The 10,033-nt window shown below is 46.7% G+C and overlaps 1 protein-coding gene across 3 annotated transcripts in view; it reads left to right on the top strand.

The window, feature by feature from the left end:
• The first annotated feature begins 1,936 nt into the window (after positions 1-1,936).
• RNF145 (ring finger protein 145) overlaps positions 1,937-10,033 on the top strand; it is a 61,200-nt gene continuing 53,103 nt past the window's right edge. Inside the window, exon 1 of one of the 3 annotated variants that reach the window (XM_083726213.1) lies at positions 1,937-2,374. Coding sequence is in view for 1 of the 3 variants with exons in the window: in XM_083726212.1 (XP_083582338.1) it covers positions 3,354-3,362 (9 nt within the window). In the remaining 2 variants the exon portion in view is untranslated. Of the gene's footprint in view, positions 2,375-2,629; positions 3,363-3,431; positions 3,558-10,033 lie in introns of those variants that run through there. The other 2 variants (XM_083726212.1, XM_083726211.1) reach the window with 2 other exon arrangements.

Genomic DNA, 10,033 nt, shown 5'->3' with positions numbered 1-10,033 from the left:
ATTTCTCCTCCGCACAACCACACATACACATGCTTGCAACTCATTATAACACTTGTTGCATCTGATGAAGTTCACTGTAGTCCACCAAAGCTTATGCCACAATGAATTTGAAAGTCTGTAAGGTGCCACAAGGCACTCTTATTTTTCTCTCAGTTTCCTAGTGAAACCTGGTATTTACTATTGCCTGTAAGGTGGCAAGCTCATCTTTATTTGGGTATAAGTCAGATTGAACTAAAATTTATTTCCGAGTAGACATTACACTGCAAAACTAGCTATTTTCAAGACGTCACCATGGCTAATTAAAAACGGACCTACTTCAGCACTGGACTTCAGATCCTCAGATGGAACTGATGCAAACAGGTCAAAACTGAGCTTCCGATAATTCAAATGTCCTTATATTCAAATCAGTAGGTATGAAAGTATTTGTGCTGATTGCAGTGTGGGACATTGTCTGAATGGACCTACAAACAGGCTCTGCAATGTGGTGGGGTTGCCACTTGTGGAAGACATAGGGGTGCCCCTACTTGTGGGATGATAGACTAAGCACTCTGGGTGACAAGTCTGGTTGAGGGAAAGTTTGATTAAGTGGGGCTCCCCCATTGTGAGGGATGGGGGAGGAGAGCTGAAGTGGAATTTTTCTCTCCTGACAAGAGTGGGACGCACATATTACAGGGCCTTAGTTTAATATCTGTGGCTCTTAAGTACAGTATAGGTTGATATCGCAATGGTGGAATTGGGGCTCTCCAATTTCAGTGGCGTCCTATGTGACCGTCTCTCGCACTCCGTTCTACAGTGTTGTTGTGGTGGTCCCTGCAGCACAGTGCCCAGCTCAAGTACACTGGTTGTGCGACCTTAAAACTGCCTTTGGATATTGAATGCTGAAATGTGTCTTGCTGGGCATGTAGCTAGGAATTGCCAAGATGCTTCCTCAATTTCAGTGGGTGGGGGTTCAGGTGGAGAGGCTAACTAACACGTGGGTAGTTAGAAATCGTTTGATTTCTGTTCCTTCCTCTAGAGATACTGGTAGGCTATCCACCAAGCCTCCCTGGTTTGTACTGCTATTGAATGCCAGAGCAGTCCACCACCATGATCATTCAGGACTGGATCACCAGCAAAGAGAATGATCTGGTTTGCATCACCGAGACTTGGATGAGTGAACTGGGTGGGTTTGACCTTAGCCAGCTGTGCCCATCTGATTTCTTGATGCAGCATCACACCAGGTTTTGGGGGGGGGGGGTCCTAAGGGAAGTTTTGCTATTGTCCATAAAAGGACCGCCTTATTTTCCAGAAAACCTATTACTGTATACCTTGGGACAGGCTTAGGAGGTCTGCACCTGATCCTGGACTAGAGAAAGCACCCCCTTGAAGCAGAGGGCTTATTTTTAATGTTTGATGTCTCACTGTGTTTTTATATTATTCCGGAAGCTGTCCAGAGTGGCTGGGACAACCCAGTCAGATAGGCGGAGTAATTATTTTAAGTTATTGTTTGTTCCTAGTAGGCAATTATAGTATTTCACCACAATCCTAAATTCCTAGGTGATTATTATTATTATTATTATTAATTAGATTTATATTACCGAGGGCGCTTCATAGGGTAAAAATACAAGGTAAAAAATACTGCGGTTAAAAGCAGCAAAACAATAACGCCCCCAACAAACAATTAAAAAAGCCGTGGAATATCATTTCTTATTAGATTTATATAGTTGGGGTTATGAATCCTCGATTTCTATATACTATACTTGGAAGTCCCCGAACACAACAGGGCTTCCGCCTGAGCTGCTAGAATCAGGCAGCGGGATCACCCCGAGGGAATCTTCTCTCTCTCCGCCGGATTTCGCGACGAGCTAGGCCACCTGCGGTCGCGCTGGCTGGGCTCCGCTCCCGCGCTGGCCCCGCGGGCGAGGAAAGGGACCTGCAAGCGGCGAGGCGCCCAGGAGAGGGCGAGCCAGCCGCGTCCTGCCCCCGCCCGCCAACCGAGTAGCGCGCCGGCCGCGGCAGCAGCGGCGACTTTTTGTTTCGGCGGGGCGGGCGCATGCGCTCTCCGCCGGCAAGGGCTAGAGGAGGGGGACGGACGGGCTGCTCTGGGAGCTGGCTGCAGGCGCTGAGCGCAGCACCGCGGAGGGCCCCATGGCCGCCTGCTAATGGGGCAGCGGCGCTCGCCGGCAGCCGGACCACGACCACGACGATGCTGCTGCCTGTGGAGGCCGATCGGGTGCCGCTGAGCCGACGCAGGCCGGGCATGGAGCCTTGGCAGCTGCTGTAGGAGCCGCCAGGAGGAGGCGGAGGAGGAGGAGGCGGCGGAGGAGCGGGCGAACAAGCGAGCGGAACAATCCGAAGCCCCCCGGCTGGGGCGGAGGCGGATCGCACAGCCCAGGTGATGGAGAAGCGCCCGAGCCGCTTGCATCCCCACCCCGCCCCCGCCCAGCATGCCCACTCCCCAGCCTTCCTAACGGCCCTTTCTCCGGAGCCTCGGGGCCCTTCCCAGATCCCTTCCCGCTCCCCGATCTCCTCCTTGGTCACTCCCCCCCCCCGATCCTTTCCAAACCCTCGCCCACGTTGCCAACACCGCCTCCCTCTTCTCCAGATCTGCCCGTCTTTTTACCCGCCCCCCGTCTCCTCCCGTTTCCTGAGGATCTTCCCTCCCAACAAGGGCCTCCTCCATCCCCTCCCACCTTATTATTATGGCCCTTTCCCACCCAAAGTCCTGGCTTGGGTGCTTAAAAGGCCGAGAGGCTGTGACGGAGGAGGGGGGGTCGTCCCTGCCTGGATCCTCTTAAAGGCCTGCCGAACACCACGATACATCGCCAAATTCATGGGAGAGTTGCACAGTGCCTTTGAGTTATTGCAGCCTCTCTCTCTCTCCCCCCTTTCAAGAGCAATGCTGGGAAGCCCCCCCTCTCCCCGCCCTGCCCCCTTTTTCCTTGCTGCGCGCAGGTCTGGAGGCTGCTTTTGCTGCCGCTTGGGTCTGGCAGCGAGCTTTGGAGGGGTTACTAGAGTTCAGACGCAGCTGAGCTCGCAGGAGGGGAGGGTGCAGGGGGGGGTGTTTCCGCAGCAAGTTGTAGATTAATGGAAAGTGCTGAATGGATAGAAAAAGCGAGGTTCGGGGGAGTGGAAGGGCCAGGGGAGTTAGGAAGAACTGGCTTTCCAAAGCGTGCGTCGGCTCCTTGCGGTGGGATCCTAACCTCAGCCAGGGTGGTGACCTGGGTGCTGAGGTTTGGCAATGGCACTTGCGGCTCCCTGTTCCTTAAACGCTTTCGGTCTGTTCACCTTATTGGTCTTGCTGCCGAGTTAGCCCCGAGCACCTAGATCCGGAACTGGTTACGAGGAATTAAAGGCCTGTCGAGATCAATGGCATGGCCCAGGTATGTCGGATTGGAGTATGGACGATGGCTATTTGTTTATCGTCGCGAGCGTTTTTGTTTTGTTTTTTTACAGCGAGGCATGCTTTGCTGCAAATCCGTCCCATTTTGTGTGTGAAACTCGGTATTAGAGACAGAGAGAGAGGGAGGAAGGAAGCGGGGAGTCTGAAGAGGTCCAGTTGTAAAGCAAATGCTTATGTAAGAATTATTTCCCTTTTCTCAGTCTGGTGAGCAGGGGAGTCTGCCTGCACCTCTCTCCCCCAACCTGATTCTTTTAGGCACCTTAAATTAAAGCTTGCAATGTGAGTGTGAGTGTGTGTGTGTGTGTTGGGTTTAAAAATAATAATAATCTTTCTCTTTGGAGTTGCAGTTTGCCTTGACAGATGGGTAGCTATTGTAAATCTGCCTCCCTGTCAGGTATTACTTTGTCCTCTGGCAAGTACAGGAAAGGAGTGTGTGTGCTAGGGAGACAGGCTGGGCTGGAGAAAAACGTGACTTTAAAGATAATTTAACAGGCTCCACTCCTGCGCATTATATATTTTTTAAAAACCCAACACCTTAGTATGCTAACCTTTTCGTTATGATCACATGCGGATTTTGCTCTCCTTAAGGTAGACTTCTGACAATAATTTCGTTTATAAGCTATGCGATTCTTCTGGCTGTGATCAGCTTCAATTTTTGTTAAGAGATGTGTTTAAAGCTCACTATTTTGTGTGGAAGAGGCAAAGAGATTAATTTTCCATACATTATTGTAAATTAACACAGTTAACGTGCTGGCATTGTACTGCAGATCTGATGTACATAGTTCCTCTTGGTTTTACTTATTGTGGAGTGTAAAATTGCAATTCTCTATATAATTTTGGGGAGAATTCCACTAAATTCAGTGGGCTTTTGTCCAGTTTGGGATTGGGCTGCAGATTAAATCAAAACCACATTGTTAATGAAAGCTGTAATAAGAAAAGGATGGTTTAACTTTGGTAAATAAAAAATTGGCTTCTTTAATTGTGATCAATGGCATGCTTGAGTGAGTAGGCATTCTGACAGGCTTCTAGTTATACTGTTAGGAATATATTTGCAACAAAGTGATTTGGAAATAGGGTTGCCAACACTTTCTTGAACAAAGCTCCTGTATTTCTAACAGTGGCATAGCTTGTAAAAAATAATATTCAGAAACTATCTGTGGAATACAGGAAAAGTAATCTCCTACTGCATTTCTGTTTGTCTTAAAGCTGTTAAATGCACAGGGGCCTTGCTGGAAAAAAAGTTGGCATCTCAGCAGGGAATAGGCAACTGTGTGCTTTTTAACACTACTGCGTGACATAATGTCTTTCAGAGTAACCAGGTTTTCTTCTAGCAGAAATGTGAACATCTTTCAACATAGCTTTCTGTCTGCTTCACAGTACTGTATAAGTGAGTGAAGAAACTGATGTCAGAAGTGAACTGAAATCAGTCAAGTATACCAGAGAGGGATTTCCCTTGTCCCCTTTTGAAAGTGATGCAAATCACTCGTTTCAGTTCCCCCCTAATATCTCATGTCCCGGGGGTGGGAATTAAGAACTGCAGATAAATCAATATGTTGCAGAACTGACAAGTGCTGCAAAAAGGTGTGTTACTTTATAGTCTGCTTTAAGTAAACACAGCGCAAAATCCATTGAATTATTGCCTTTTGCCCTTTTTAGCTTGTCTATTGGTAGTTCAAACTATTAGAAGCCCAATTGGTGCTTATATTCCAGCTGCTCTTTTCAACCAGTACTCTGCCTGATACCATCACACAATATTTGATTCCAAATACCTGACTGCAGTGATTTTTTTTAAAGCTGTGGAATCAAATACAACTTTAATGTGTGCTTGTCTTGAGTAGTAAAAGTGTTTGACGATGGTGTCCTTCAGCCTGTGCTGTGTTTACAATCGCCAAAATTCCATGAGATTTTCTTATGCAAATAATACACTTAATTCAACAGATTATTTATTCTGTGGAATAGCTTTGCGTTCTGCTTGTACAGATTTGCATAGGATTTTATTCAGCCAGCTTTCCCTAAGAGTAGACCCACTGAAATTAATGGGATTTAAGTTAGTCAGGGTCATTGATTTCAGTGGGTCTACTCTGAGTAAAAGTTGGTTGAACAAAACCAGTAATTTACTGATATACGTATAAAGTGAGGAGCCCCAAAGTTATTTACCACTTCAGTTTTTGTAGGATCAGAACTGTATTGTACACTGACTGAACTTGGCATCCTTACCTTCTTCTACAGGGACTTTGTGACATTTATTAATCTTTACATCCAGTACAAGTTTTGTAGTGTCAGTAAAAAACCAGATCTCTCAAACTTATATCCTAGAAGTCATCTATGTATGAATACATATATGCTTATATTGGAGAGTCCCAACTGGGTGCCCACCAGGTGCTTGGGACTATAACTCACTTCTGCCCCAGACAGCATTGAGGCTGATGGGAGTTGTAGTTCAAAACATGTAGAAGGCACCTGGCTGAGAAAAGCTGCTTTAGATACCTGGAAGCACAGCACAGATTTGTATCCTTGAGTTGGTTCAGCATTGTTTCAGCCGGATATCTGGTGCATTTTACTGCTTTTGTGAATCTGCTGTACTTGCACTACATATGTTACATAGGTATCTTGGGGCGCACACCCCTCTTCTCTCACCCACAGAGGTGGTTGTTGAATAAAGACTTTCAGAAGACATCTGAAGGCAGCCCTGACAGAGAGGTTTTTAATGCTGGATGTTTTACGGTGGTTTTTATAAATTGTTGGAAGTTGCCCAGAGTGGCTGGGGCAACCCTGTCAGATGGGTGGCATATTATTGTTGTTGTTGTTATTGTGCATGAATATTTATAAGTGTTGTGCAGTTATTAAAAGATAGGACAGCCCCTGCCTGAAGGTGCACAGTCTAATAAGACAGGATACAAAAGGGAGTGGGGAGAATGATGAGGTAAAAGGAAAACAAACTGCCTCTGATTGATTGATTTTCTATGCCACCCTTCATCTGAAAATCACAGAGCAGTTTACAAAACACACACACAAAAATACACAGCATAGTAACAAACGAAAACAATACCCCCCACAAACGCTTTAGAAATATTGTACCACTAATTTGATTTATCCTGTGCTTGCAGGATAAATTGTATAAAAGTGCCAGAGAGCCCACTATAGTTAAGTGTGGGCCATCTCTTTTGAGAAGGTGTATTTGCGAGACATCTGCAAGGACAGATCTAAATGTCTGTGGATGCAGACCTGAATGTTGCCTTTCTCATATGGAACTTTCACTCCTTTTAAGGCATACACACTGACATCTTCCAAATACCACATGAGAAGCTGCCCCAAGAGCTCCTTTCATGGAGCTGCCTTCTTTTCACTGGAAGGAAGGTGTCAGAGTAGTGTCCCTGGAGACCTGTCATTTTTTCACTCACTTGGCAAGGCATGGTCAAAGCAGGAGCTTTCAGATTGCTAAAGTGCCTTCTCTAGATTTCCAGCCACTTCAAGGTTGCTTTTCATTATTTATTGAACATAAGATGAGCCTGCTGAATCAGGCCAATGGCCCATCTCGTTCAGAAGGTGATGGTGGTCCAGCTTCAGGCATGCTTGCAGAAACTGGTTACTTAGGCTTCAGGCCTGGTCATGGCACAGAAACTTTCTCAGTCTCACTGGTTGATGACATTTGTTGGGGGAGAGATGGAAGGAGTGTGACCCTGCTTGTTCTCTTCAATCTCTTGACAGCTTTTGAGACTGTTGACCATGGTATCCTTCTGGATCGTCTCAGGGAGATGAGGGTTGAGGGCACTGTGTTTCCGTGGATCCGCTCATACCTTCAGGGCCATTTCCAGAAAGTAGTTGTGGGAAGCTGCTGTTCAACACCCTGGGAGCTGTCCTATGGCATCTGCTGAGGTTCCATCTTGTCCCTCATGCAGTTTAACTATATGAAGCCTATGGGAGGTGTCACCAGATTTGGTGAGAAGTGGTAACCAATATGCCGGTGACATCCAGCTCTGCATCTCTGTCCCATCTGAATCCGGAGAGGCTATTGAGGTGTTGTAACGATGCTTGGAGGCGGTGATAGGCTGGATGTGGCCCCGCAAACTGAAGTTGAATCCTGATAGGACAGAGATGTCATGGGTGCCAAGTTCTCATGTCCAGGAGGTAGGAACCTCCTGTCTTGGTTGTGATTGTACTCCCCTTGAAGGAAGAGGTCTGCAGCCTGGGGGTGCTGCTAGATTCAACATTGAAGGCTCATCCTTGGTGGCTGTGAATGCAAGTTGCGGCCCCTTTTAGACAGAAATGACACGGCTGCTGTTCTCCATTCTCTGGAAATGTCCAGATTTCATTATTCAATATGTTCTAGATGGGGCTGCCCTTGAAGACAGCTCAAAAATGTCCAAAATGCAGTGGCAAGATTACTGGCCGAGGTTCCATTGAGTTTCCACATAATGCCTGCTTTAAAACAGCTGCACTGTGGAAACTGATGTGACCAATGTCTCTTGACAAAACAAACAGTAGAGGGAATATTTAGCAGAATTGATGCGCTGGGAAAGGTTTGAATGCCATAATAGGTGCACTAGTTGGAGGCAGGAATTCTGACACAGTTGAGACCTACCAGACAAGAAACTGAAGTTGGTGATAGTTTGGAGGTACATTAAGATGCGGATAGGTCTAAGCACAGACAGGAGGAAAAGGCAGCGGGTGATGGATTAATAAGCACACTTGGAAAGGCAGTGAATGAGTGGGAAAGTCATATTTCAGTGATGAATCTTCTAGAAAGAGGCGCCAAGATGTTCATAACTGGTCAGTGAAGAAATCCAGCAGAATAATGAAAACAGAATCTGAACTGAAATTCAAGCAGGCATGGAAAAAGCGGCTGGAGGAGGAAGAGAGGACAGGGTGAAGAAAGAGCTGTGGGTGGGGAGAGCCTTTCCCCCATTCTCTGGAGCCCCTAGGAAACTCCACAAATCTGCTGAGGCTGGATGGGTCATGACTGTGGGCAGCCTGAGCAAGTACCCTCTGCCTCGGGCCTGTCAATTGTGTCTTAACTGTAACCAGGTAGGCAGTGTCGCATTAATCTTTCAGGATCGAGATGTGTGGGATAAAGTTTGGTCTCTAATTCAGTGTTTCCCAACCTTGTGCCTCCAGCTGTTTTTGGACTACAATTCCCATCATCCCTTGCCATTGGTCTTGCTAGTCAGGGATGATGGGAGTTGTAGTTCAAAAACAGCTGGAGGCACAGTCTAATTCATATGTTTGCTGACAGAAAGCTGTTACTTGAATTAAAAAGTTGTCCAAGGAAGCCCCTGCCACCCACCCATTCTAATGGCAAGTTAGATATTCATTCCCTGTACTAGAGAAAGGGAATTTCAGTCTGGAAAAGGCAACTTGAGAGGAAGGTGTCGGAAGTTCTCAAGCCATAAGATTCCCGCCTTTGTCACCCTACCCTAATTATATATAGACATGCTGCAATAGACAAGATGGGAAACTTCATAATATTGGCCTGAATGTAGATGTTGGAATAAATATTTCCAGGTTTGAAGTTTCAAACTCCTACCCTGCTAGCAATCTGTTTTGCAGAAATCAAATGCTCAAGGTAAGCCCAGGCATAGGGGTAATTATAGAAAAGCAAATTATTATACCTTTAGCTCTTCTCTAAGATACCATAACTGACTAGAAAACATCCACAAAGGGCTTAGCAATCTTTAGTGCAACCTGGCGTGTTGGGATAATAAAAAGGCAGATTAGGATTTTATTTGTATGCTTCAGCAATTTGATACAATATGTTTGCAAGGGACTTGGTTGCACAAACTTAACCCCCTTTTACAGGGTTGCAACTCTTTTAGTGAGCCAGCTAAATTAAGAAATTAAAAAGGGCCGAGGAAGTGGGGACTTGATTACCTTGATTTGGCAGAGGAAGTTTTGATAGCAGATTTTGGAGTTAAAAATAATTAACTTTTGTCCGTACAAATAAAAACTGAATTAGGAAACTTTGTTTTCAGTATCAATGTAAGCAGAAGAGCTTATTTATTGCATTTCTATCCCGCCTTTTTCTCCAAGGAGGCCATTGTTCACCCCCTCTTCAATTAATCCCTACAACAACCCTGAGGTTCAAAATTTAGGCTCATCTTATACACGGGTAGTGCTGAGGGGGACATGCAAATGGTTTTTTGGCGTGAGCCCGGATTGTAAGCAGTGATTGGCCACTTGATTGTTGGGGGGGGGGGGGGATGCCGAAAATCTCTCACCCGCCAGAACGCAGCACACAACCGCTCGCGTCGCAGCTGCCTGATCACCGCCTTTAGCCCTCCTGTTTGCCGCTGCGGCAGCCAATAGACAGCTGCCCTTGTCGCAGCAAGCAGGAGCATGATTGGCGGCCGCTGGTGATGATCAGGGAGCTGACAGGTGGTTTCTGCGATGCGAGAGGCAAGCAGGAGGGCTAATGGTGGCAATCAGGCAGCTGCGACACGAGCGGTTGTGTGCTGCGTTCCGGCGGGTGAGCGATTTTCGGGATTCCTCCCCCCCCCCAACAGTCAAGCGGCTAATGCCAAAAATCGCTCACCCACCGGAACAAAGTGAGAGCCCGAGATTGTAAGCAGCAATTGTAAGCGACACGAATGGTTGTGTGCTGTGTTCTGGTGGGTGAGCGATTTTCGGCACACCCCCCAAAAAAATAATCTTCCC

The sequence above is a fragment of the Podarcis gaigeae genome, assembly GCF_964106915.1.
Source record: "Podarcis gaigeae genome assembly, chromosome: 2".
In the NCBI taxonomy this organism is placed as follows: domain Eukaryota; kingdom Metazoa; phylum Chordata; class Lepidosauria; order Squamata; family Lacertidae; genus Podarcis; species Podarcis gaigeae.
Note: the sequence above shows the minus strand (reverse complement) of the source record. Positions and strands in the feature narration are given on the sequence as shown.